Raw genomic sequence first — 27,851 nt, forward strand, 5'->3', positions numbered from 1 at the left:
TGTTTTGCCTTGTGGTGGCCTTTTGAGGACCTGTAAACACAGGTAGTCCTCGGCTTACGACCGCCCTTGAGGCCAAAATTTCTTGTCGTTAAGGGAGACATTGGTTAAGTGAGCTTTGCCCCATGTTACGACATTTCTTTGCCACAGTTGTTGAGTGAATCACTGCAGTGGATAAGGGAGCAACACGGTTGCTGGCTTCCCCCATTGACTTTGCTTGTGGGGAGGTCGCAAAAGGGGATCGCGTGACCTTGGGTTATGACAACTGTCATCAATAGGGACCAGTGGCCAATGAATTTTGATCATGTGAGTACGGGGACCCTGTAGCAATGGCTACCATGAGTCGCTTTTTTTTGAAAAACTACCCTAAGTTGCTTTAGTTCACAGTCGCTACATGAACTTATGACTAAATGGCTTATGAGGTTTAACAACCGCATCGCAACCTCCTCGGCGGTCACATGATCAGAATTGAGAGGCTTGGCAACTGGCATGTACTTAGGATGGTTGCCGTGTCCCGGAGCCGTGTGGTTCTTTTTGCGACCTTTGGACAAGCGAAAGTCAATGCGGGGGACGCCAGGTTGGTTTTCCGAACCACGTCGCTAACTGAACGGCCACAGCGATTCACTTAAGGGCACCTGGCAAGAAAGGGGCACAAAATGGGGGCAAAGCTCTGTCTCACTTTGCGACAGGAACGTTGGGCCTCAATGGCGGCTGTAGGACGAGGACTAGCTTTGGCGGTGGCTTCTTCTCACTTCTTCTTCTTCTTCCATGCTATGGCTGCCTTAACGCCGGCCGAGCTCTGAAACATAGTTGGCGAATCCTCCTTGGGAGGGGATTGCGCCTGGCTCAGATTTTCCTCCATTTCCCGCGTGAGGCTCTCCTCCAGTTCCAAGGCTGCTTTTTCAGCTGCTGCTTCTTCCAATTTCCGGGCCTCCTCGGCCTCCTTCATAGCTTTGAGCCTGTCAAACGAAAACGGGGAGATCTAAAGCTGCAGGTCCCCTTAACTTTTGATTCTTTCTTTATTTTTATTTATTAATTAGACTTATATACCGCTTCATAGGGCTTTCAGCCCTCTCTAAGCGGTTTACAGAGAGTCAGCATATCGCCCCCACAGTCTGGGTCCTCATTTCACCCACCTCGGAAGGATGGAAGGCTGAGTCAACCTTGAGCCGGTGAGATTTGAACCGCTGAACTGCAGATCACAGTCAGCTGAAGTGGCCTGCAGTACTGCACCCTAACCACTGCGCCACCTCGGCTCTTATTCTTGAACCCACAACCTAGTTTTGACCCAAAGCCACTGTTTTCCAAAATAGGAAGGTCTATTGCGTGTCTAGGAATTGCCTACATGGGTATCTTGTCATTTAATTTGTATTGATATTTTTTCCAGACCCGCAGTAGAGCATTCCTTAAAATATGACTTTTAAAGTTCTTATCTACCTTTTTGTTATATAGCAAGTAAGCATGCCAACCATATACCAATTAAGGTATATTAACAATATAACTTAAATATAGTACAAAAACAGGATGTAACTACTTACAGACAGCTTCTTACCTTAGAAAGAGGTGTACTACAATTAAAACCCTTGAATGTACTAAAAGATGAAAAGGTAATTCAATCATGGTTTCAGTATGGGCAGTTACAAGCCAGATGGAAAAGAGATCAAAAAATTGGTTTTATGCAAGATGAGGATAATTTACTAAAACAAATCAGAAATCAAAGTTCAATGCATATAAAGAGACTATATAATGCATTAATAGAAATGGATTCGGAAACAGAATTAGTTAAAGACTGTATGATAAATTGGATACATGGGAAAAGATTTGGGGAAGAAATGTAAAGTTTACACAAGCCCAAAATTTGAGAGAAAAACTTTTATAAGATGTCTTATAGATGGCATCTAGAGCCTAAGAAACTGGCCTCTGTGTATCTGAATTTACAACCTAAATGCTGGAGATGTGATTGTGCTGATGCTACTTAGTTTCATATATGGTGGATTTGTAAAAAGGTTAAATTAGTGTTGTGGATAAAAACATGGTGGATTCTGCAAAATAGGAAGGTCTGTTATTGCAATGCTTCTCCACCTGGGCAGCTTGACAATGCATGGACAATTCATGGTTGACTGGGGAATTCTGGGAGTGGAAGTCCACCATCTTCAAGTTGCCAAGGTTGTGAGTACCAAAGTCCTTCTAACCTAAGCAATTTTCTGAGGTTCTGCTCTCTGAACGCTACTAATGTGATCTCCAGCAAACCAGACTCACAATTTTTGCTAAAGTTGTGTAGTGGCCCGCCAGCAGCCAGCGGAGCTGGCAGCAGATTCGGACAGTGAGGAGGTTGGGGAGGAAGATGGGCCAGTCCTGGAGTCTGGGGAAGGCTCTGACGAGGGCTCTGTGTCGGAGGGAGAGAGGTTGCCAGAGCCGTTATCAGCAGTTATCAGCTGCCTTCAGTCAGACATCAGTGAGGCAGGAGAACAGCTGGAGCCTGTTCCCAGTGTGCGCATGCGCAGAGTTGCCAGACGAAGGGAACAGCTAAAGAACAGGGAGCGAACTTGGGAGTAAGGCCACAGGTGGAAGTTGAATGACCCCTCCCAGAGAGAATAAAAGAGGAGCGAAAGAGGAATGGAGTTTGCAGGAGACAATGAGTTCGCTTAATTGGTTTGTGACTCTGAGACTCCTTGCCAAGTTTTGCAGATATCGGCCATTTCCCATCTGCCTTCGGAGTCGGAGATAAGTGGGGAAGAGGAAGATCTGGGGCCTGTTCCAGATGCATGTATGCAGAGCTGTCAGGAGAGGAGAACAACTGAGAACAAGGAGCCGACCCAGGAAGAAAGGCACATGGGGACGCTGAATGGCCCCTCCCTGGCTGGGGAACAAATAGAAAGAAAGGGGAGTGGTGGTTGTAGGAGACAACAGTTCGTATTTCTTTCAGAAGATTTGCTCATCGTGCCTCAGAGACTGCTTTTCAGAATTTAATTTACAGCTTTGTGGCTGGAAGCTCCAGTTATCCCAAGGAACTGATAAGGTCTGTTATTACAGTTAATCCTTGGAAGGATTATTGCCTGGACTTCTCAGTGTCATGAATGCCATAAATTCACAGTAGCTAAATAAAGAGGGTTTTTCAGGACAAGGAGCCTGTTTATTGGGCCAGGTCAGAAGAAATGTGTCTTTAGGCCACAGCTTTGATCCAAATCAACCCAACTTGGACCATTGATGGTTGACTGTATGGAGAAACCTTCAGATTGCAGTCACCACCTTTGCCTATGTTCAGACCCCCACCTCCCCACAACCCACCCGTATTCTGTATAAACAAACCACCATGGCTTACTTGGCCTCTTCCGCCTCCTCTTGTTTTTTCCTCAGGATCGAGAGTTCGACTTCTCGGGCTCTGTTATCGATGATGGTTGTGTTCACCAGCTGCAAGTTCTTGTAGTTGGTGAAGAACTTTTTGACAAAGAAAATGTACATCTGACTCATCCAGAGATTGAGTTTATCTTTTTCCTCGTTCTTCTCTTTTTCGAGCATTTCTGGGAAGAAAAAGAAATGGCAGCAGGAAGGAAGGTCGTAAGGTATGGGTTCCCCTCGCACATATGTGCTAGTCGTTCCCGACTCTAGGGGGCGGTGCTCATCTCCGTTTCAAAGCCAAAGAGCCAGCGCTGTCCGAAGACGTCTCTGTGGTCATGTGGCCGGCATGACTCAACGCCGAAGGCTCACGGAACGCTGCTCCCTTCCCATCAAAGGTGGTTCCTATTTTTCTACCTGCATTTTTTACATGCTTTCAAACTGCTAGGTTGGCAGAAGCTGGGACAAGTCACGGGAGCTCACTCCATTACGCGGCGCTAGGAATTCGAACCTAAGGCAGAACTAGAACTCCCCAACTCCTAGCCACTGGCCCAAAGTCACCCAGCTGGCTTCCATGCCTAAGGTGGGACTAGAATTCACAGTCTCCTAGTGACTGGCCCAAAGTCACCCAGCTGGCTTCCATGCCTAAGGTGGGACTAGAATAAAAAGAGCCGAGGTGGCGCAGTGGTTAGGGTGCAGTACTGCAGGCCACTACAACTGTTATCTGCAGTTCAGCGGTTCTAATCTCACCGGCTCAAGGTTGACTCAGCCTTCCATCCTTCTGAGGTGGGTGAAATGAGGACCCAGACTGTGGGGGCGATATGCTGACTCTGTAAACCGCTTAGAGAGGGCTGAAAGCCCTATGAAGCGGTATATAAGTCTAACTGCTATTGCTATTGCTAGAATTCACAGGCTCCTAATGACTCGCCCAACGTCACCCAGCCAGCCTTCATGACTTAAGGCTGGACTAGAACTCACTGTGTCCTGGTGACTGACTCAAAGTCGCCCAGCTGGCTTTCATGCCTAAAATGGGACTAGAACTCAGGGTCGCCTAGTTTCTAACCTAATGCCTTCACCACTATGCCAAAGCACCTCTCTAGAATAGGATACAGCTGATCCAGCAAGCTGCTGTCAACCAGGGAAAACTGGATTACGTAACTTTCCATATTCTTGCTCTATATTTTTCCAATAAGAGGCTCCTTCTGCCTTGCATGGATAACAACGTCATTTGCGTTGTTTGAAAGCTACTTTGACCAAAGCAGGCTACTTCAGCTGACTGCAGTTCTGCAGTTTGGCTGTTCAAATCTCACCGGCTCAAGGTTGACTCGGCCTTCCATCCTTCCGAGGTGGGTAAAATGAGGACCCGGATTGTTGGGGGCAATATGCTGACTCTGTAAACCGCTTAGAGAGGGCTGAAAGCCCTATGAAGCGGTATATAAGTCTAACTGCTATTGCTAAAGCAATGGAATCAAGCAATCCTTCCCCTCCCCCCCCATCAGATTAGGAATACCAATTGCAGTACCAATTTAAATGCCTCCATGTCAACCAAATGAGTTTGAAAAGAATTCCACCTGTTCCCGCCCACCTACACACACACCAAAAAAACCTGATCAGAAAAAAATTGAATTGAAATGAATCTATGCCTCGAACGCTTCCGATTTTGGCTAGAACTGAACGGAGGCTCTGATCTGCGCATCCTTTTAATGAGGCACCCTGCAAAGCTCAGGAAGGGAAGCTTGCAATATCCTCCTCAGATACTCCTTTACTGCCCTCCTGTGAGAGCATCGATACTTGCAGAAATACCCATTTATCCAACGTGATATTGAATTGATTGTACAGCCTGGAAAGTCCATTTCAAAGGGGGCATTTTGGAACTGAAGTAAAAAATGTGTTGTGTTTTTGGATAAAACTCACCCAAATCCAGAAATTATTATAACTATTTATTTCTATATCTGTATATCTATCTATCTATCTATCTATCTATCTATCTATCTATCTATCTATCTATCTATCTATCTATCTATCTATCTATCTATCTACCTACCTACCTACCTACCTACCTACCTACCTACCTACCTACCTACCTACCTACCCACCCACTCATCCATCCATCCATCCATCCATCCATCTCTATCCATTCATTAAGTATCTCTCTCTCTCTCTCTCTCTCTCTCATCTATCTACCTACCTACCCACCCACCCACCTATCCATCTCTATTCATTCATTAAGTATCTCTCTCTCTCTCTCTCTCTCTCTCTATCATCTATCTACCTACCTACCTACCCACCCACCTATACATCTCTATCCATTCATTAATTATCTATCTATCTATCTATCTATCTATCTATCTATCTATCTATCTATCTATCTATCATCTATCTACCTACCTACCCACCCACCCACCTATCCATCTCTATCCATTCATTAATTCTCTCTCTCTCTCTCTCTCTCTATATATATATATATATATATATATATATATATATATATATATATATATATATAATCTATCTATCTATCTATCTATCTATCTATATCTATATATCTATATATCTATATATCTATATATATATCTATCTATATCTATATCTATATATAGATATATATATATATAATCTATCTATCTATCTATCTATCTATCTATCTATCTCTCTCTCTCTCTCTCTCTCTCTCTCTCTCTATATATATATATATATATATATATATATATATATATATATATATATATATATATAATTTATCTAGCTAGCTAGCTAGCTAGCTAGCTAGCTATCTCTAACTTTATTTACTTATTTCTATTCATCCATCCATCCATCCATCCATCTATCCACCCACCCACCCACCCACCAATCCATCCATCCATCCAACCTATCCATCTCTCTATCTTCATCTCTCTCCCCCTCTCTCCCTCCCTCCCTCCCTCCCTCCATATCTCTCTCCAAATTAGACTCATGAAGATATTTACTTCTTTTGGCCTTAAAAAGCCAACTGACTAAATCTTGCAGGAGCTTTCTTCCTTCAGAAACAGAATCTAAGTAAGGAATGTACTTAGAAGGTGGGAAGAAATGTAGGAAGGCAGGACAAGAAGCAACGGATGGAAACTAATCAAGGAGAGAAGCAACCTAGAACTAAGGAGAAATTAGAATAATTAACCAGTGGAACAGAAGTTGCCTCCGGAAGTTGTGGATGCTCCAACACTGGAAGTTCTTAAGAAGATGTTGGATTTCCATTTGTCTGAAATGATATAAGGTCTCCTGCTTAAACAGGGGGTTGGTCTAGAAGACCTCTGAGGTCTCTTCCCACTCTGTTATTCTGTATGTTGGGCCACTTGGTTTTATTAAATTCTTAAAAGAGGAATTAAGCCCAGCCTTCTGCAACCCAACACTATCCAAATTAGAGGAAACTTCCCGGTTTCCAGGAAGAAAAGCTGTCAGAATTCTGTTATTGCCTTTGTTTAAAAAAAAAAAAAAAACACCTTGCCAATCTCACACCTGCTAATTCTTTCATTGGAGTCCTTTTATCCTCTTCTGGCAGAGGCCCAATGACTGCTTCTTTCTCTTCCGGGATGGGAGAAAACACAACACTCACAGTTACGCCTGAAAGAAAAGAAAAAAAGCAGAACTAGGGAATGATCAAAGAGTGCTTTGCCTTTAAGAGGTTTGTGTGTGTGTGTGTGAAGCCTCCAGTTCTATTGCAAAAAAAAATGCAGCCTCGTGATGCCTTTCCCCATTACAGGCAGTCCCCCCGACTTACAACAGTTCATTTAATGACCGTTCTGTTCTGACCTAGGCTTCCTGAGACAGTAAAAAGTACATGCTTAGTCCCCAAAAAAACCCTCTTTTTATTTCAACGGGCTGTGAATTATGTTCTTTCACAGCCCGTCATGAGTCACAAATAGTTTGTAAAGAGTCCGACAGAAGTCAGCCAAAGTCCTTCGGGATAAGGCTGAAAAGCACCCACTTTTATCTCCCTTGAACCGCTGCCAAAGACCTAATTGCCAATTAGTTTCGCAAGGCCACACGGAGCACAGAGTCAAAACGGAACATCAGAGTTGAAACCGACCAGGACGAACAAAGTTGCTTCCCGCAAAGGCTCACGTGCCTCTGCTCCTCCTTTACGTCTTACGGGAGGGACCAATCATCTCCAAGCCTGAGTCGCCCCTCTTGTCTTAACTGTTCTTGCCTTCTGGCAGCTCTGTGCATGCGCGCACTGGAAACAGGCTCCCCCTGTTCCTCTTCCTTGCTGATGTCCGACTCTGTAGGCTCCGGAGGCAGCACATAACTCTCAGTAGGCCCTGGCCCCCTCTCTGCCTCTGACGCAGAGCCCTCGTCCGAGCCTTCCCCAGACTCCAGGACTGGCCCATCTTCCTCCCCAACCTCCTCACTGTCCCAATCTGCTGCCAGCTCTGCAGGCCGCCAGCAAACCACAACACGTTCGACGTTACAATGGCAATGAAAAAAGCGACTTATGACCATTTTTCACAGCTTCCACCTTTGCAGCATCCGCACGGCCCGCGACCAAAATTCAGACGCTTGGCAATCGACTCATATTTATGACGGTTGCAGCATCCCGGGGTCATGTGATCCCTTTTTGCAACCTCCTGACAAGCCAAATCCACGAGAGAAGCCAGATTCACTTAATAAACAGGCGGCGAACTTATCAACCGCTGCAATTAGCTTAACAACAAGGTCGTAAAAAGGGGGCAACCTCACTTAACAAATGTCTCACTTAACCACAGAAATTGTGGAGGTAAGTTGAGCACTACTTGTATATATCTATACTTATGCAGGTAGTTGGCAAGATTCTGTCTGTAGGTAAACAGCAATAAAAAGACTACTCTGGAATCACTCCTTGTGCTGTTATTGAGCCGAGGCGGCGCAGTGGGTAGAGTGCAGTACTGCAGGCCACTTCAGCTGACTGCCATCTGCAGTTCGGCGGTTCAAATCTCACCGGCTCAAGGTTGACTCAGCCTTCCATCCTTCCGAGGTGGGTAAAATGAGGACCCGGATTGTGGGGGGCGATATGCTGACTCTGTTAACCGCTTAGAGAGGGCTGAGTCCCTTCGACATAAGTCTAACTGCTATTGCTATTGGTCCTTTGAGCCCGACCTTTGCAAGGACAACTTCCCTGGTGCGATTGTTCTACGAGGAACATCGTCTCAGGGAAGGGCGAACTCCTATTTCTGCCCTCATTTATTTCTCCGGAGAGCCGGCCGTAGTTCGTAGATTTATACCGCCTGGATGTTTGGCACTCACTTTGAGCGGAAGCCGCCTTTTCTTTGCCACGGTGGGACTTTCCTTTGTGGGGTTTCTCCTCTTTCTTCCCCTCCTTGTTTTTCCCTTTCTGAGAAAAGAAAAGGTTAAAAGGAAAAAGGGAAAATGGGATAAATCGGGAACCAGAGGAAGGAAGGAAGGGTTAGCAAAATCTGATGTGGCACCACAGAGAAAGAAGAAGTGATACAGAAGGACACATGGTGTTGTGGCCCAGCAGGAGCTGTTGGAGCTGCCACCAGACTCCAACAGCGAGGGGCCCTATGAGTCGGCTCTGGAGGATGTGGAGGACCCTGGACAGGGTTTCGATTCCGAGCAGGGTGCAGAGAGGCTGGTTGGCCACCAGGAGGCACCTGAGCCTTGGACCAGTGGGGAGGAGGCAAGGGAGAGTGATCCAGAAACCAGCAGTGAGTTGTTCCGGGATGCACGCCGTCGAAGAGCTACTAGGCGTCAGGAACAATTACGCAATTACAGGAGGTGATTGTACTCAGCTGGTGGTCATTAGGCTCCTCTCCAGACTATAAAAAGGCTACTTGTGCACACGCCCCTCTTTGCAGAAGTCAACACAGAATCGAATGTCGGAGAACTTTGTATGAGCTTGGCAGGCTGGATTTCTGCCAAGCCTTATCTGTTTTTATTGCTGCCCAAGCTTTCTCTGTGCTGGGTTGCTGCCAAGGACCTGTTTGTCTGTTAATTAAATGTCGTAATTTATCTCTGGCTCGGAGTGTGCTTTGGTGTGGAACGAGGGGGGTCAGAACACATGGTGATGTTTCTCCTCCAGTAAACAATGTGAAAAGATTCCCCTCAATTCATCCCTTTTGAATTGCCACTTGTAGAGCCGAGGACAGTTGTTAAATGTAACCTAACTTTCTCCTAGGACTGATGAGGTTACCTAGATGGGTAATGAAACGTCTGCAAGAAAATAGCTTAGACAGCACCAAGGATCCCACAGTTCTCCTCCTCCTCCTCCTCCCCCTTCCCCCCCTCTGCAAACCCCACTCTCTTCTAGCACTGATGATATTGCTTAGTCGGGCAATGAAACGTCTGCAAGAAAATAACCAACCTCAGAGGTCACTGAGGATCCCACAGTTCAACCTTTACAAATATTCTCTTCTATTCGTAAATGTATTTCTCCCCTTGGATTCTACTAGGAGTCTCCAGTATGATGTGATTATGATACCAGAATATCGAATTAAATAAATTGGGTTGGGCTAGAAGACCTCCAAGGTCCCTTCCGACTTTCTTATTATTCTATCTTCTAAGTATATCTGAAATAGGTATCATAAGCAAGCTGTCCTTCTAGAAAAGGTCTTTCTTGACTCTTAAGGTAAAGGTAAAGGTTCCACTCGCACATATGCGCTAGTCGTTCCCGAATCTAGGGGGTGGTGCTTATCTCCATTTCAAAGCCGAAGAGCCAGCGCTGTCCAAAGACATCTCCGTGGTCATGTGGACGGCATGACTCAACGCTGAAGCCGCACGGAACGCTGCTCCCTTCCCACCAAAGGTGGTCCCTATTTTTCCACTTGCATTTTTTACGTGCTTCCCAACTGCTAGGTTGGCAGAAGCTGGGACATAACGGGAGCTCACTCCGTTATGCAGCGCTGGGGATTCAAACCTGACAACTTCCTGATCGACAAGCTCAGCATCTTAGCCACTGAGTCACCGCGTCCCTGGCATGGCTGGCTGGGGAATTCTGGGAGTTGAAGTCCACAAGTCTTAAAGTCACCAAGGTTGGGGACCCTGACTGAGGAATTCTGGGAGTTGAAGTCCACAAGTCTTAAAGTCACCAAGGTTGGGGACCCTGGCTGAGGAATTCTAGGAGTTGAAGTCCACAAGTCTTAAAGTCACCAAAGTTGGGGACCCTGGCTGAGGAATTCTGGGAGTTGAAGTCCACAAGTCTTAAAGTCGCCAAAGTTGGAGACCCTGGCTGAGGAATTCTGGGAGTTGAAGTCCACAAGTCTTAAAGTCACCAAAGTTGGAGACCCTGGCTGAGGAATTCTGGGAGTTGAAGTCCACAAGTCTTAAAGTCACCAAAGTTGGAGACCCTGACTGAGGAATTCTGGGAGTTGAAGTCCAAAGTTGCCAAGTTTGGACAATCCCCTGGCCTCTAGGACAAGCAATATTTCTCAACCTCAGTGCAAGTCTTAAAGTTCCCAAGTTTGGACACTCCTGATCTAAAAGCAGAGCAAGAACCAACGGATGGAAGCTCACAGAGAGACCCAACCTAGAACCAAGGAGAATTTTCCAGACAGTTAGAAACCGTTAACCAATGGAACGGGTTACTTTCAGACCTTGTGGGTGCTTCATCCCTGGGTCTCCTGTTTGAGCAAGGGGTTGGGCTAGAAGACCTCAAAGGTCCCTTCCAACTCTGTTATCCCGTTGCTCTCATCTCAGAGGGTTGGAGAGCAGTTGACTTCCCTTCCATTTCTCTAGGCTACCCACTCGGTGCCCGGCCAAGGAAACGCGAGGCTACCATCTATGACTTCCCTTTTTGTGGCCTTCGGATTTCTTGCCCTTGCCCATTTCCACAAAATGCACAATCTTGCTGGAGGAACACTTGGAGCTGAGTTGGGCGCTGCTGGCATCAGTGGTTTCGGTACTTGCTTCGCTGCTGGTGCTTCTGGTATGAACGGACTGGAGGTCGAAAACAGAACGCAGGGTGAGTAGAAAAAGGAAGTCAAGGGAAACCACATTTTCCTCTCCTGAACCCCCAAAATCTGCCCAGGGCTAAGTCAAATAGCAACCTCTCCCCAACCGTTAATGAGACGCATACCTCTCTAAGGGAAGAAGAAAGAGGTAAGGAGAGGTGGGTGGAAGGGAGAGAAAGAGAAGGAGAGAGGGTAGGAAGGAGAAGAGAGAGGGTAGGAATAGGGGAGAGGTAAGGGAAGAAGGAAGGAGAAGGAGAGGAGGAAGGAAGTAGAGAAGGGAGGGAAGAAGGATGGGAAAGGAGAGGAGGATGGAAGGGAGAGAAAGAGAAGGAGAGATAGTAGGAAGGGAAGAGGAAGAGTGGAGGAGAGACAAGGGAAGAAGAAAGAGGTAAGGAGATGTGGGTGGAAAGGAGAGAAAGAGAAGGCGAGGAGGGTGGAAGGAAGAAAAAGAGAAGGAGAGAGGGTAGGAGTAGGGGAGAGGTAAGGGAAGAAGGAAGGAGAAGGAGAGGAGGAAGGAAGTAGAGAAGGGAGGGAAGAAGGATGGGAAAGGAGAGGAGGAAGGAAGGAAGTAGAGAAGGGAGGGAAGAAGGGAAAGGAGAGGATGGTGGAAGGGAGAGAAAGAGAAGGAGAGTGGGTAGGAAGGGGAAGAGAGAGAGCAGGAGTAGGGGAGAGGTAAGGGAAGAAGGAAGGAGAAGGAGAGGAGGAAGGAAGTAGAGAAGGGAGGGAAGAAGGAAGGGAAAGGAGAAGGGTGGTGAGGGTCCGAATCTTGGCTCTTCAGTTGCGGTGAGGGCCTTCAAGGAAGCCGAGCTGGACTCACCTGAGGAGAAGACCCATCGGGAGGCACAGAGGTAGTTTCGCTCCTGTCTGACATCTCATCTGGTCGGTAAGACGCTGTGATTGCTCGGGCCACCTCTTCCTCCTGCTGCTTCAACATCTCGTCCGTGACAAAGAGAAGAGCGCAATCTACTAGAGCTTCAAAGAACTCAAGGAAGACAAGCTGAAAGAGAAACAAAAAGAAGAGGGGGGCGGGCAAGGAAGTCAAGAGAAGTCCTGCTGCCTGGGATTTATTTTATCAATGGTTAGATAAAAAAAACAACATGGAAATGAAAGATACTAGAGAATGTTATCAATACAAGAATAATAGAATGATACTGAATATAACAAAGATATATTATTATTGGATAGATTGGACATGATCAGTGGTGGGATTCAGCCGGTTCACACCTAATCGGGAGAACCGGTTGGTAACTTTCTAAGCAGTTCGAGGGAACCGGTTTTGGGAAGAAATCTCCTTTTGTTTTTTTCCCACTTTACAGGGCTAATCCTGTAAGGAAGGCAGGAAGGAAACATTCTGGTGTTGTTTCTAGCCTCATCTTTATTGTCCTGCTTACAGAAACTGCCTCTCCAGTTAACCATTACCATTGTAACAACTAAGGCGAAGTGCCCATCAACCTGAGTGACATTGACTTGGCCGGTTCACCGACAAATGCGCGCTCGACAAAAGCGCGCGGACGAAACCGTGGTGAGAAAACGAAGAGGTCGAAATCGCGCCGACAAATGCGTGCAGAAGCGCGCCGACAACAACGCGCCGACAACAGCGCGCCTTCAACAAACAACTAATAACAACCTAATAACCCTAACCCTAACCCTAAACCTAACCCTAAACCTAACCCTGAACCTAACCCTGAACCTAACCCTAACCCTTACCTTAACTTAAATCACACTTTTGTGGGCACGGTTTTGTTGGCGCGTTGTTGTGGGCGCGTTTATGATGTGGTTTTTTTGCCGTGGTTTCGTCGGTGCGCTTTTGTCGTGCGCGCATTTGTCGGGTCACGGACTTGGCCATGCCCACATGAACAAATGACCACCGAGCCCCATCTACCCAGCTGGTCATTAGGGCAGCGAACTGGTTGGTAAATTATTTGAATCCCACCCCTGGATATGATGTAATGAATTGTTATAACATAAATGAACCCGATATTTAGTATATCTCATTTAAAATGAAGGAATAATAGTGATAGTCAAACAAACGAGGTGTAATGATAATAATATATACCAACGTATTTGATTTGATAATATGTGATTCATATAAGTGATGATTATGGAAAGGATGCACAAAAACCTTGTAACCAATCGACACACGGTATGTAACAGAAGATGGTTTTATGTTTTATGTCTTGTTCATCCCTGTCTGTCTAAAAATGAAAACTTTTTTTTTTTTAAAAAAGAGATGTCCTGCTGGAAAAAGATTCAGGGAGAAGATACTGGCAGGGAATCAAATCTGAGGACCAGGCTGAGCTTCAGGAGCTGAAGGAGACCCCCAAACACACTCGGGCTTAAGACAATTCAGGATCTTCTTCAAATCCAACATGCAAAAAGTTTTTCTATCAAGTGACTTTGGTAGGAAAAAAAAACACAGACTCTGGAAACTACATCAATACCTGGAAGATACTGGATAGGATAATGGGGGGGGGGGGACACCCAGATTTGCAAACATCTAGAAACAAATCTCTCTATATAAAAGCCAAATAATAGCAATAGCAATAGCAGTTAGACTTATATACCGCTTCATAGGGCTTTCAGCCCTCTCTAAGCGGTTTACAGAGTCAGCATATTGCCCCCACAATCTGGATCCTCATTTCACCCACCTCAGAAGGATGGAAGGCTGAGTCATCCTTGAGCCGGTGAGATTAGAACCGCTGAACTGCAGATAACAGTCAGCTGAAGTGGCCTGCAGTACTGCACCCTAACCACTGCGCCACCTCGGCTCTATCCAAATAACACTCACTCATCACAAAATCTCCAGAACCGTAAGGGCTACACATTTGAAATTTGGTGTGTATGTTCCTCTTGGCTTCTAGGTGCTCACTAAGAAAGAATGTTTCGAAATGGCCATCAGAACATTAGTATTTCCTATACAATAATTAACACGCTCTGATGCTAAGGAGTTCTACTCCCCCTCCCCACCTGAAAAGAACTCTGTTCCAACTGCCAGTTGCCTCACATTCTGTTACCTCAGTTCAAACTGGCAGACGTTCCACTCCTTCACTCAGGAGCGGTATGGGGCGCCTTACAGTATTAAACGTCGGTACCTCACCAAAATGTCTACGCCTTCCACCTATGGAACTTCTTCCGGACTCAAGGCGGTGGGAGTGATATTCTTTTATGTGTTTCAATCACCAACCACCACTGAGCCAACGGATTGAAGCAGAGTGAACTGGATCTCTCCTGCATTGCCCAATCACATAGTTTTGTTGTGAAACACGGGTATCCAGCTAGTAAAGTCATAACTACAAGCCATCAAGGGGTTTGTGAAAAGCAGAACGTTCCAAACCAATCTTATCCCATTCTTTATAAATGGAGTAAATTAATAGACTAATGGTATAATAGACTGAAGACTGAATTCAGTTGGACTAGAAGACCTCCAAAGTCCCTTCCAGCTCTATATTTCTTGAAATTGTTTTGCTGTTGCCCAAACTCTCCATCACAAACTCTCTTAAATTCATACCTCATGCTCCAAATTAACGGTCTCTGCATCTGAAACGAAAGGATTGTCTTTGGCTAGAATATCCACAACCTTGGTAGCTGTTAGTTGTTTGCTGATGAGTTTTAAATCCTGAAGACAGAAGAAGAAGACAAAAAGATGGTTCGTTTTAGCCACATTCTTCTTAAGAATCACAGAGTATAGGCTTAGGATCTCCGGCTTGAGCAGGGGGCTGGACTAGAAGGCCTCCAAGGTCCCTTCCAGCTCAGCTATTCTGATTCTGAAGTACATTTCGATGATTGATTGATGCGCCATAAAGTTGGAGTCACGTCTTAGCAACGACAGATAGGAGGATGGTATGTTTCCAAGCTGGCCCGTCGGGTCTTCCAATATTATTCCTTTAGCCCTTCTGTTGGATGTGACCTTTGAGCTTATTTATTTGAGATATCTTTTTTTTTTCATGTGGTTGGGGTTTTAATACAGGGCAAAGCTGCCTATGACCATGCAGACACAATGATTAATTGTTTGCCCATCTGTCTTAAAAGTAAAATCTGAAAGTAGTTGCTGAAAGTTATTGCTGAAAGTTGAGACAAACCTGATGGCACATAATCCTCAATCCTCATAATATGATTCTAATTGACAGAATCACAGAGTTGGGAGGGACCTTGGAGGTTGTTTTCTCTCTTTTTTTTAAAAAAGGAGGAAGATACATGTTAAAATTAAATGCGTATATTGAAAAGGAATTATGAATACCATCAACATAAAGCAGAGCTCGCTCAGAAGCTGAAATACACCAAGTAAATGAGATGAAGAGTGGGAAGTAGAGGAGAGAGGTAAAGGAAGAAGAGAGGGATAGGAGAGAGGGCAAGGAGGGGGAGAGGAGGAGAGAAATGAAGAGTGGGAAGTAGAGGAGAGAGGTAAAGGAAGAAGAGAGGGATTGGAGAGAGGGAAAGGGGGGAGAGGAGGAGAGAAATGAGGAGTGGGAAGTAGAGGAGAGAGGTTAAGGGAAGAAGAGAGGGATAGAAGAGAGGGCAAGGAGGAGAGGAGGAGAGAAATGAGGAGTGGGAAGTAGAGGAGAGAGGTAAAGGAAGAAGAGAGGGATTGGAGAGAGGGCAAGGGGGGGAGAGGAGGAGAGAAATGAAGAGTGGGAAGTAGAGGAGAGAGGTAAAGGAAGGAGAGAGGGATAGAAGAGAGGGCAAGGAGGGGAGAGGAGCAGGGAAATGAGGAGTGGGAAGTAGAGGAGAGAGGTAAAGGAAGAAGAGAGGGATTGGAGAGAGGGCAAGGAGGGGAGAGGAGCAGGGAAATCAGGAGTGGGAAGTAGAGGAGAGAGGTAAAGGAAGAAGAGAGGGATTGGAGAGAGGGCAAGGAGGGGAGAGGAGCAGGGAAATGAGGAGTGGGAAGTAGAGGAGAGAGGTAAAGGAAGAAGAGAGGGATAGAAGAGAGGGCAAGGAGGAGAGGAGGAGAGAAATGAGGAGTGGGAAGTAGAGGAGAGAGGTAAAGGAAGAAGAGAGGGATTGGAGAGAGGGCAAGGGGGGGAGAGGAGGAGAGAAATGAAGAGTGGGAAGTAGAGGAGAGAGGTAAAGGAAGAAGAGAGGGATTGGAGAGAGGGAAAGGGGGGAGAGGAGCAGGGAAATGAGGAGTGGGAAGTAGAGGAGAGAGGTAAAGGAAGAAGAGAGGGATTGGAGAGAGGGCAAGGAGGGGAGAGGAGCAGGGAAATGAGTGGGAAGTAGAGGAGAGAGGTAAAGGAAGAAGAGAGGGATTGGAGAGAGGGCAAGGAGGGGAGAGGAGCAGGGAAATGAGGAGTGGGAAGTAGAGGAGAGAGGTAAAGGAAGAAGAGAGGGATAGAAGAGAGGGCAAGGAGGAGAGGAGGAGAGAAATGAGGAGTGGGAAGTAGAGGAGAGAGGTAAAGGAAGAAGAGAGGGATTGGAGAGAGGGCAAGGAGGGGAGAGGAGCAGGGAAATGAGGAGTGGGAAGTAGAGGAGAGAGGTAAAGGAAGAAGAGAGGGATTGGAGAGAGGGCAAGGGGGGGAGAGGAGGAGAGAAATGAGGAGTGGGAAGTAGAGGAGAGAGGTAAAGGAAGGAGAGAGGGATAGAAGAGAGGGCAAGGAGGAGAGGAGGAGAGAAATGAGTGGGAAGTAGAGGAGAGAGATAAGGGAAGGAGAGAGGGATAGAAGAGAGGGCAAGGGGGGAAGAGGAGGAGAGAAAGAAGGAGTGGAAAGGGGAGAGAGGAGAAGGAGAGAGGTAGGGGAAGTAGAGAAGAGAAGGATGACAGAGGGAAGAAAGGAGGTAATAGCAATAGCAATAGCAGTAGACTTATATACCGCTTCATAGGGCTTTCAGCCCTCTCTAAGCGGTTTACAGAGAGTCAGCATATTGCCCCCAACAATCTGGGTCCTCATTTTACCCACCTCGGAAGGATGGAAGGCTGAGTCAACCCTGAGCCGGTGAGATTTGAACCGCTGAACTGCTGATCTAGCAGTAGCCTGCAGTGCTGCATTTAACCACTGCGCCACCTCAGGTAGGGAGGAGGAGGAGGAGGGGAGAGGGAGAAGAAAGTGATGGATAAGGTACAAATATGGTGTATGGAGAGCAGAAGAGCCAATAATGGATTTTGGGAGTTGATGGCAAGAGGAACTGATGCAAACATTTAATAATACAATACGATCTTGGCTATGTAATAGTATACATGTGGTTGTATGTTATGAAAATGGAAAAATAAAAACATTTTAAGAAAAAGATTACTGTCAGCATCCAAATGAAGTGCCTCATCTTCATTGTGGGTTCGTAAGGAGGCAGGGTGCTTGGCCTACAGAAGGCCTGGAAAATCTCCCAGCACTTATCGATGTAACTGAGCGCGTAGACGGCTTGCTGTCGGTCGCTGAACAAAATACCTGCGAAGGGGAGGAGAAGGTGGGACGATTAACAGAGCGCTCGTGTCAGAAGGACAAGATGCTTCCGGGTGGAAAGGATTAGCTGGTGACGTCACTTTCGCCGTGGGGATACCCAGTTGGACGAGGACTCCTTCCACGGCTCTGGGAGGAGCTGAAGCGAAGGACGGGAGCTCAACCCTGCCCGACGGTAGCATTCGGGACTCGAACGCGGGCTTGCTAACCCGCACTCCAGCATCCTAACCACATGAGCTACTGTCCCCTTAGCTCAGGGGTCACCAACCTTTCGGACCTCAGGGGGCCACTAAATTAATGATTTTAAATCCCATGGTCTGTTAATATGATCTGCCTAATGGTCGGCTGGGTGGGGGGGGTGGCTAGGTGGTCATGTGACTGGGTGGACATGCCCAACTCAATGTCACTCACGTCGAGGGGCGGCCTCTACTCGTCCCTCCCCTCCCAGCCACTCCTCGCCTGCCCGCCTGGGCTCCTTAGGGCCCCAACAGGAAGCAGTTGCTGGAGCTAAGCAGCCACCAGGAGAAAGAGTTGGCAAAACAGCTCAGTTCAAATTGGATCTGACCAAGAAGGAGGCTCAGCAGAAGCACCTCACTGAGGACTAGGAGCATAGGCTTTCCAAGCAGAGGGAAGACCTGCGGGAGTGCAAGGCCAGATACCTGGAGGCTCAGCAAGCTGAGATGGTCAGCCAGTTCCAGGCCATGATGCAGTCCCACTGGAACGAGGCCCTCCGGCTCTTCGCCACCAGCGGTGCTTCCCTCCAGCCTTCGCCCAAAGCCCCCCACCAGGAGGCTGAAGCAGACCCCAACTCGGAATTTCTGCCCCCCTCCGACCCGCACAAAAAGACCCCCCGAAGGGGTAGACTCTTTGCAGAAACAAAAACGTTCATTGCACGTATCCATCCCGGGGACCTTAGTTTGAGGAACCCGGATTTAGTGCAATAGAAAAAATGCAAATAATTTTTTCGTGGAACCCCGCCCCCACCCCCAAAAAAATTTATTGTGGACCATGAGTTGGTGACCGCTGCCTTGGCTGGTTAGGACAGGGATAGCAATAGCAATAGCAGTTAGACTTATATACCGCTTCATAGGGCTTTCAGCCCTCTCTAAGCGGTTTACAGAGTCAGCATATATCGCCCCCCACGGTCTGGGTCCTCATTTCACCCACCTCAGAAGGATGGAAGGCTGAGTCAACCCTGAGCCGGTGAGATTAGAACCGCTGAACTGCAGATAACAGTCAGCTGAAGTGGCCTGCAGTACTGCACCCTAACCACTGCGCCACCTCGACAGGGATATTCATTGGTCAGACAATGCAAGAGAGGGAAGTGGAGAAGGTGAGAAAACCCACCAGCCATGCGAAAGCTGGCCCTACCTTTGATACGGCAGGCGTTAGGGCAAATATTCTTGACCATCAGCTTGGAGAAACACTTGAAGAGGCGAGGACTTGTGTCACTAGAGTTAGAGAAGACCACCACTGTAAGGTTGCTTATTGGGAAAGTCGACAAAAAGAGGCACAAAAATTCAGGGGGGGGGGAATCGAGTTCAGTTCATTTTATATCCCTGTTATGTTGTGAGATGATGGCTACCGATCCGTCTCCGGATACGCTTCAAAGTGCTAGCCGTAACTTATAAAGCCCTTCATGGTATTGGACCTGGGTACTTGAGAGACCGCCTGCTGCCAATTACCTCCCAAAGACCCGTCAGATCGCACAGGGTCGGCCTCCCCCGGGTTCCGTCCACCAGCCAATGCCATCTGGCTACTACCCGGGGGAGGGCCTTCTCTGTAGCAGCTCCGGCCCTTTGGAATGAACTCCCCGCGGAGATCCGGACCCTCACCTCTCTCCAGGCCTTCCGGAAAGCTGTCAAAACCTGGCTGTGCCGGCAGGCCTGGGGTTGATGAGTTCCCCTCCCCTCTCGACTGGTATGGCTGTGTGATTTTCGTGTATTTTAATTATGTGTACTGTTGTTTATGTTCCCTTTCCCCTTTGAGTTGTTCGCCGCCCTGAGTCCCTCCTGGAGAAGGGCGGCATACAAATAAACCAAAACTGAAACTGAACTGAAACTGAAACTGCATCCAGGGGTCAACCCAACCTGGTCCTTTCCATACTCGGCTTGGTCCAAAACTTAATCCTGGGGGTTCGGTTCCAACACAATCTGAAGAGGGTTGTCAACTCCTAAAGTTGCCATGGTGAGGACTGGGGGGGGGAGCACATTCCACACATAGTTTCGGCTAGAGACGGATCTGAGATTACTGCAGCAGGCTTAGGAGAGGTGCACCTCATTGGGGAATGTGATTTATGACACAGACTGAGGCAGTGGTGGGTTGCTCATCCCGTTCCAACCGGTATGGTTGGAACGGGGCCGGCGGCATCCTCGTGCACGCGCGCAGTTCACGCATGCATCTTAGCGCCTGCGCGATGCTCCAGCTGCTCGCGAAGAATCGCGCAGGCTATGTATGTGCCATGCGCCTGCGTGGAAGCGCAGAAGCCTTCAAAGACCAGTAAGGAGCGTGGGCAGGCGGGTGGGCCCTTCGGTGTTCTCGGAAGTTACTTACTTCCGGGTTCACTGACCAACTGGTCCGTGCGGACCGCCGCGGACCGGTTGAAACTCACCCCTGGACTGAGGGGGCGGGAAGGAACACAGGTAAAGTTCAGCTATAATTCCAACGAAGCTCAGTTTTGACTGCAGAAAGGCCTTGCCGAATGGTGCTCCTAATAAACAACTGGTTTCGTTTTGAAACTTGGCTCGAGACTCATGAATCAATTAGGGCCTCTTTCGGAAACCTGACAAGGGTTGAGTGAGGCTGGAACCAGATTCAAAAGTGTAAAACCACCATAGCTTTAACGAAATAAAATGCTGCTTCAATTAAAAAATAATAATATAAAGCCTGTCCTGAGAATTAATTGCAGGTAGTAAACGTCACTCCTAGAAGTTGCATCTCCTACACATGAGCAGGGATGCTGCTCCCAAGATGTACATGATGTACATCATGTCAAAAACAAGGAATGATTTATGGTTGGGTAGGGTGGTGCCAAGTTGCATTATTAATCGGGTCAACTCGGGATTAAATCTGTGATAATAGCCCCGATTCACTTAAATCAGTGGCGATGAACTTGTGGCCTTAATGGGATCCAAAGCAACAGCTGCCCACATCTGTGGCTCCTGTTGTGATTGAGGTCACCTGCATTTATCAAACAGCAAGCAAAAGGTTGACCGTACAATCTATTTCTCCAGGTGTAAAAATCTCCATAACTTGGTCTAAATTCCTTTTAAACTGGAGACACGCCTAGAAACTCCAGGCGGATGTGCCCTCGTTCGGACAGACGTGCGCAGGGGGGGGGGATTTAAACGGCGTTACCAACTCATCAACTGCACTCTACTTACTCAAAATCCTTGTGATAAATGTGGAAGGATAGGTAAATCAGGTAAGTCAAAAACATCCGAAGTAGCAAAGTCTCGTATGGAGAATGAATTTCTTCCAGTAAAGTTTTATCTGAAAAATACAAATATCATCATGCACAGATACAAAGAAAGCTATCCATCCATCTATTTCTGTCTCTTTTTATCTATCATCTGCCTATATCTCTGTATTTCTCTCTATCATTTATTTATTTCTCTGTCCTATATTTCTCTATCTATCTATATCTATCATCTGTCTGTCTGTCTCTCTCTTTTATCTATCATCGCCTACATCTCTGTATTTATCATCTATTTCTTTCTCTCTCTCTCTATCTGTCTCTTTTTATCTATCATCTGCCTATTTCTCTGTATTTCTCTCTATCATTTATTTATTTCTCTGTCCTATACTTCTCTATCTATATCTATCATCTGTATCTGTCTGTCTGTCTCTCTCTCTCTCTTTATCTATTATCTGCCTACTTCTCTGTATTTATCATCTATTTCTTTCTTTCTCTCTCTCTCTATCTATCTCTGTCTCTTTTTATCTATCATCTGCCTATTTCTCTGTATTTCTCTCTTATCATTTATTTATTTCTCTGTCCTATATTTATCTATCTATCTATATCTATCATCTGTATCTGTCTGCCTGTCTCTCTCTCTTTTTATCTATCATCTGCCTATATCTCTGTATTTTATCATCTCTTTCTCTCTCTCTCTTTTTATCTATCATCTGCCTATATCTCTGTATTTATATATTTCTTTCTCCGTCCTATATATCTCTCTATCAATAATCTATCTGCCTCTATCTATCTATCTATCTCTCTCTCTCTCTCTCTCTCTCTCTGTCCGTCCGCCCGCCCATCCATCCATCCATCCATCCATCCATCCATCCATCCATCCATCCATCCATCCATCTATCTATCTATCTATCTATCTATCTATCTATCTATCTATCTACATAGAATGATAATACACAAAAAAGAGAAAGGAAGAAAAAAGTAAAAAGAAGGTGAGGTGAAAGGAGAAGGGAATAAGAAAAGGAGGAGAAATGGAAGTAAATCCACAGAAGGAATAGAAAGAAAACAGGGAAGGAAGCAAAATGAAGGAGGGGAAAGAAAGGAATAAGAAAAGGAGAAACAGGTGGAGAAGGGGTGGAAAGAAAATAGGGAAGGAAGAAAAGAAGAAGTTGAATGGAGGAGAAAGAATTAAGGAGGAACAGAAGGAGATGTAGACCAAGGATGGAAGAGGTAGATGAAGAAAGAAAGAGAGGAGAAAAAAGACAAGGAAAAGGGAATGAAAAAATTCAAATCTAATTTTGAACCAGATTAGGGGGAAGGGGGTGCACCATTCCTGGAGGCACTGCAATACCAGGCTGATGCTTGGAGTGGATGGAGCAAGCCCCTAGTCCATCTCCGGCTTCCAAAAATCCATTTAATACACAGTCCTCAGATAGAGGACATATCAGATATTAAACTGATAAGAACAGATACTACACTTGATCTTAGCCAAAAGGCCGAGAAGCGATACCCGAGGGTGGGAGGGGTGCCGACGGCTTCCCTCCTCTTGAAATGTAAGGTTTGTGAGACAACGCTGGAGTTTCCTACGGTCTAAGCGCTAAAGCCAGGTCAGACCAGTTCCTGCTCTCAGGATTCTCCTCTGGAAACGCCTGGTTTGCAAATCCCACCACGACGAACTCCTTCCAGTTCGGATGATCTGCAGAATTTATAGATTTCCCTCGATTATGACAACTTTGGGGACTTTCTGCTTTGGCTGTTGGTTTTAGATTTGCATAGCTCCGCCCCCTACCTCTTCATGATTGGTGGAGTTTCCTTTCAATGCCCCGTCGCTTTTAAAACTTCTGAAACTCTTTAGCTTCGATGACAGTACATTGTTGTTTTATTATCATCTACTTAAACAACAATGGTACGCAACTGTTTTTTGCGAATCACAGTCCATCTTGCAGAGATTTGGATGTGAAATTATATAAAGAAGAGAGAGAAATCAAGTCTCTGCATTTATATCTAAAGATTCCGCCTCTCGCTGCTTCCTGTTTCAATTTCTTTCAACCTTTTTGTCATCCGAGTTCTTTTTCTCTTTCATTCCTTCTTGCAAAAAAAAAAAAAAAAAACCCATTTGAAAACATTTGGAAAAAATTCCCAAAGGAAAAAAAGGATGCATGGATGTAAGAGGGGGGTGGGGAATCCCATCCGTTGCAAAAAAAAAAAGAACAGCCTGAAAATTTACATTTGAATGCTTCAAGGACTGATTGGATTACCCTGTAAAATGCAGAAAAAAACACCTTGCTGGGTGTGTTAAAAATAGTGGTTGGTGGGGGAGAAGGAAACAAGCGAGAACCTTGTTGTCGTTTAATTGATTTTCGGTTTTGAAATCTTGCCAAGAAAACTGCAGGAATCTGTTACTATAAAATCAGAATCGAGCTGGAAGGGACCTTGGAGGTCCTTTAGTCCAACCCCTTGCTCAAGCAGGAAACCCTATATCAATTCAGACAAATGGTTATCCACTCTCTTCTTTAAAAACCTCCAGTGATGGAGCACAGCACCCACAACTTCTGGAGGCAACTTCTGTTCCACTGGCTAATTGTCCTGACTGTCAAAAAGTTTCTCCTTAATTCCAAGATGCTTCTCTCCTTAATTAGTTTCCGTCCATTGTTTCTTGTCCTGCCTTCGGGCGCTTTGGAAAATAAACTGACCCCCTCTTCTTTGTGGCAGCCCCTCAAATACTAGAATAATGCTGCCAGTCCTGTGGTGAGATGGGCAAAGAGATAATACGATCATGTCTTAATCCCATCTCCCTGGAGCTGAAGTGGGGGAGATCTTTGTTATGTGGAATAGACTGGCCCAGGCTCTTAAATGGCCTCCTGACAAAAGTGGGGGGCTATTAAGAGGGAGTCTGCTTCCTACCTAAAAACATGGGACATTATACATCCAGGTGTGGGAAGTTATCATCCAGCCCTCTCCCAGAAAAATGAAATATCCTAGGAAATATTGAAAAGGCAGAATATTTCTCTGGATGTGAAAAGAAAGAAACATGTTTTAAAAGACAGAATAGCTGCCCGTAGCTTCCTGCCCATCCCTACTTTGTCAATGGGCCATTAAGAAGGCCAAGCTAGTCCACTTTACATAATAAAGCGTTCTCCACCAGCTCCAGGGGGATGGGATTAAAGCATGATAATATTGGCCCCAACTGACCACATGGCATCTGAGAACTCAACCAAACCTGGATTCAAAGCACAGCCCAGAGAGTTGCCCCTGCATCGCCCTATGGGAGTCTGACAACCAATCAGAATACATTTCTTACACAGGAACAGGAAACAGAGAGGTGGGACTGAACAGGTTATAAAAAGCCTAGCAAGCCCCTCCCTCAGCCCTTCTCTTCTTCTCCACCAACACTGAAGCATGTGGTCACCTTTTCTGTTCAGGGCTCAAGCCATGTGGTCCTGTCCAGCAATAAACCATCTTTCCAAGCAGCCTCCGTATCTCCAGTGTCTTTTTGCCCACTTGGAGCCGAACCCAGAAGGACATTTCTTTCATCAATATCATGTCTGAATCCCATCTCCCTGGAGCTGAAGTGGGGGAGATTTTTGTTATGTGGAATAGACTGGCCCAGGCTCTTAAATGGCCCGCTGACAAAAGTGGGGGCTATTAAGAGGGAATCTGCTTCTTACCTAAAAACATGGGATATTATACATCCAGGGAAATATAATATTCTGCTTTTTTCAATATTCCCCCAGGATATTTCATTTTTCCTAGGAGAAGGGTGGGTTTTAACATCCTACAATTGCTTAGAAACTAAGCAGGGATTGGGATTAAGCCAGGGCCTGTAGTAGTCAGAGCTGTCGCCAAGTAATGGCCTGTAGTAAGAAATACACACCGTTCAGGATCCGGTCCATGGCAGCGAGCGTTTGGTTGCAGTAGTGAAACCTGCAGTCCTTCAAGAACCTCCAGAATTGAAGCTTGGTCATCAGGAAGGTGTTGTCCAGGGAGTGGTCATATCCCAGGCTGCTGTAGAAGGTGTAGATTCTCCTCAGCTCGGAGATGTATCTCAGCACAGCGTATTCCGTCTAGGAGGAGCGAAGGATGGATGGGGAGTAAGAGAGGAGGACTGACGTGGCCACCGCTGATATTTACAGCTAGGAAGGTTCTGGAGATGTGGGGGCATCCTTGGTGCTTTCTGAGCTTGGTGGTTTTCTCGCAGACGTCTCGTGACCGAACTGGGTAATGTCATCAGTTTGCTTTTATCGATGCGAGTGACCTAGTTGAGTAAGGAAAGGACTGCAAGAAAACCTCCAAGCTCAGAAAGCACCAAGGATCCTACAGTCCTCCTCCTCTTCCTCTTCCGCCTTCTCTTCCTCTTCTCTACAATCTCCACTCCCTTCTAGCACTGATGATGTTACCTAGTTTGGTCATGAAAGTTCTGCAAGAAAACCGCCAAGCTCAGAGAGCACCAAAGACTCCATAGTTCTCCTCTTCCTCCTCCTCCTCGTCCTCTCTGCAAACTCCACTCCCTTCTAGCACTGATGATGTTACCTAGTTGGGTCATGAAAGTTCTGCAAGAAAACCATCAAGCTCAGAGAGCACCAAGGACTCCATAGTTCTCCTCCTCCTCCCCTCCTCATCTTATCCTCCTCTCCTCCTCCTCCTCCTCCTCCTCTCTGCAAACTCCACTCCCTTCTAGCACTGATGATGTTACCTAGTTGGGTCATGAAAGTTCTGCAAGAACTTAGAGAGCATCAAGGACCCACAGTCCTCCTTCTCCTCCTCCACTTCTTCTTCCTCCCTCCTCCTCCTCCTTCTTTCTTCTTCTCCCACTCCCCATCCCTCCTAGCACTGATGATGTTACCTAGTTGGGTCATGAAAGTTCTGCAAGAACTTAGAGAGCATCAAGGACCCACAGTCCTCCTTCTCCTCCTCCACTTCTTCTTCCTCCCTCCTCCTCCTCCTCCTTTCTTCTTCTCCCCACTCCCCATCCCTCCTAGCACTGATGATGTTACCTAGTTGGGTAAGGAAACCTGTGCAAGAAAACCACCAATCTCAGAGAGCATCTGCCATGCCCACCAAGGCACACCACGCCCGTCAAGCCACACCCACAGAACCGGTAGTGGGGAAAAAATGGAATTTCACCCCTGCTCTTAACATTCTTTTCTTCTGTTCGTGTCTAAATTTGTTTCTATCTTTGGGGCCAAGAAGTTGGGTAGACCAGCTTTCCCGTACCTGTTTCATTTCATCTTCCTTGTCCTTTTCCGGAAATAAAGCCAACAAGGTCGAGAGATCTATTTCGAGGTTTGGTCCTGGCGAAGAGGAGGTCCTTGAATGATCGATAACTTTGACACTATCTAGTAGGCCGTGAAAAAGAGGGAAACGTCAAATGCATCCAGTGTAGCTACTGCTCGCTTGGTTAAACGACAGACACAATTGTGGAAACTGAGGGCATCTACAGGAAGGAGAAACACAAACACGGATATCTATGGGGATTCTCCGTCATCCAGGTCAAGGTTGTCCCAATGGTGCTTTGTTTTCAAGAGGCATCTATTAAAATGTCCTGGCAGCACAGAGGTGGGTTCCTACCAGTTTGCATCTATTCGGTAGAACCGGTTCGTCAAATCTACCGAACCGGTTAGAAGAGGTTCCACCAGTGGACCCGGAAAGCAGGCCACACCTACAGAAGAGGTTCCAAAAGTTTTTGAAACCCACCACTGGTCCTTGGATATGATTATTCTACACTATCATGCTCATATTTATAAAACTCAGTGCCTCTGTGAAAGGTAAGGGTGACTACTGCGTTTGTGGTGCAATCAGAACATTGCGGGTGTTGAAGTTGTTTTAACACAAACCAAAGATGCCTTTTAAAAAACAAGTTTACATCCTATTCTTATGCAGGCCAGTGCTGTGTGCGAGGTAATTTAAGGTGGTTCTGACAAGTGTCGTCGGCATCTTCATATCCGGTCACATGGGTGGCAAGCCACTCCCATCCGGTCACATGGGTGGCAAGCCACTCCCACAAAGGAGGCCACACCCACAGAGTAGGTTCAAACAATTTTTGAAACCCACCACTGTGGCAGCACATGTGCCAAAATGAGTAAGCTTACATTTGAAATTAGAGAACGAGAGGACGAGCAGTTTTATAAAGTATGGGACTTGTTTTACCAATGGTTAGATAAAAACACCTTGGAATGAAACTGTTTATTTATGCAGTAATAGAAAGTTATAGTTATTGTTATGAAAGGGTTTTTTTTTGTTATGATATAGAGCACTATTCACACGATATATAAAGGACAATAATGATCTCAATGTATAAGAGTGGGATGATTTGAACACTTTGGTATAATTGTATGCAGTGACCATTTCATATTAGAAAGATCTTTGTATATTAAACGGACCAATGATGATGTAATGAACAATATATATATATATATATATATATATATATATATATATATATATATATATATATGTGTGTGTGTGTGTGTGTGTGTGTGTGTGTGTGTGTGTGTGTGTGTGTGTTTCTGTGTGTGTTTCTGTGTGTGTGTGTATACATACATACATACATACATACATACATACATACATACATATATACATATATATTCTAGAAAGAATGTTGTTATGGCTACCTAGCATCTAACTCCGTACAATCCCCCCTCCCATTTTCCCCACCATAGAAAAGGCCTAGTAGAATAACAGAAAGTGTGGCAGGCCAAAGATCCAAAAGGAATATGGCTGCAGGCTGGACACAGAGGCCTTCAAGAGTTAGGGGAGCACCTTAGACAAAGCCCATCAAGTCTAACAATCTTTTCT

The 27,851-nt window shown here is 46.1% G+C and overlaps 1 protein-coding gene and 1 non-coding gene across 2 annotated transcripts in view; both read right to left on the bottom strand.

Moving 5' to 3' along the window:
- Positions 1 to 213: 213 nt before the first annotated feature.
- LOC116517826 (radial spoke head 10 homolog B-like) overlaps positions 214 to 27,851 on the bottom strand; it is a 41,850-nt gene continuing 14,212 nt past the window's right edge. Inside the window, exons 9-20 of the mRNA XM_032231001.1 lie at positions 26,268 to 26,389; positions 24,928 to 25,117; positions 21,022 to 21,130; positions 19,010 to 19,089; positions 17,478 to 17,626; positions 14,761 to 14,868; positions 12,070 to 12,249; positions 11,106 to 11,238; positions 8,443 to 8,679; positions 6,826 to 6,930; positions 3,320 to 3,518; positions 214 to 956 (exon numbers count right to left, since the gene is read on the bottom strand). Coding sequence (XP_032086892.1) covers positions 746 to 956; positions 3,320 to 3,518; positions 6,826 to 6,930; positions 8,443 to 8,679; positions 11,106 to 11,238; positions 12,070 to 12,249; positions 14,761 to 14,868; positions 17,478 to 17,626; positions 19,010 to 19,089; positions 21,022 to 21,130; positions 24,928 to 25,117; positions 26,268 to 26,389 — 1,823 coding nt within the window. The 3' untranslated portion in view covers positions 214 to 745. The remainder of the gene's footprint in view (positions 957 to 3,319; positions 3,519 to 6,825; positions 6,931 to 8,442; positions 8,680 to 11,105; positions 11,239 to 12,069; positions 12,250 to 14,760; positions 14,869 to 17,477; positions 17,627 to 19,009; positions 19,090 to 21,021; positions 21,131 to 24,927; positions 25,118 to 26,267; positions 26,390 to 27,851) is intronic.
- On the bottom strand, positions 22,371 to 22,561 carry LOC116518180. The gene has a single exon (XR_004256508.1). It is a non-coding gene; the product is annotated as a U2 spliceosomal RNA (small nuclear RNA).

Source organism: Thamnophis elegans, chromosome 14 (assembly GCF_009769535.1).
Source record: "Thamnophis elegans isolate rThaEle1 chromosome 14, rThaEle1.pri, whole genome shotgun sequence".
In the NCBI taxonomy this organism is placed as follows: Eukaryota; Metazoa; Chordata; class Lepidosauria; order Squamata; family Colubridae; genus Thamnophis; species Thamnophis elegans.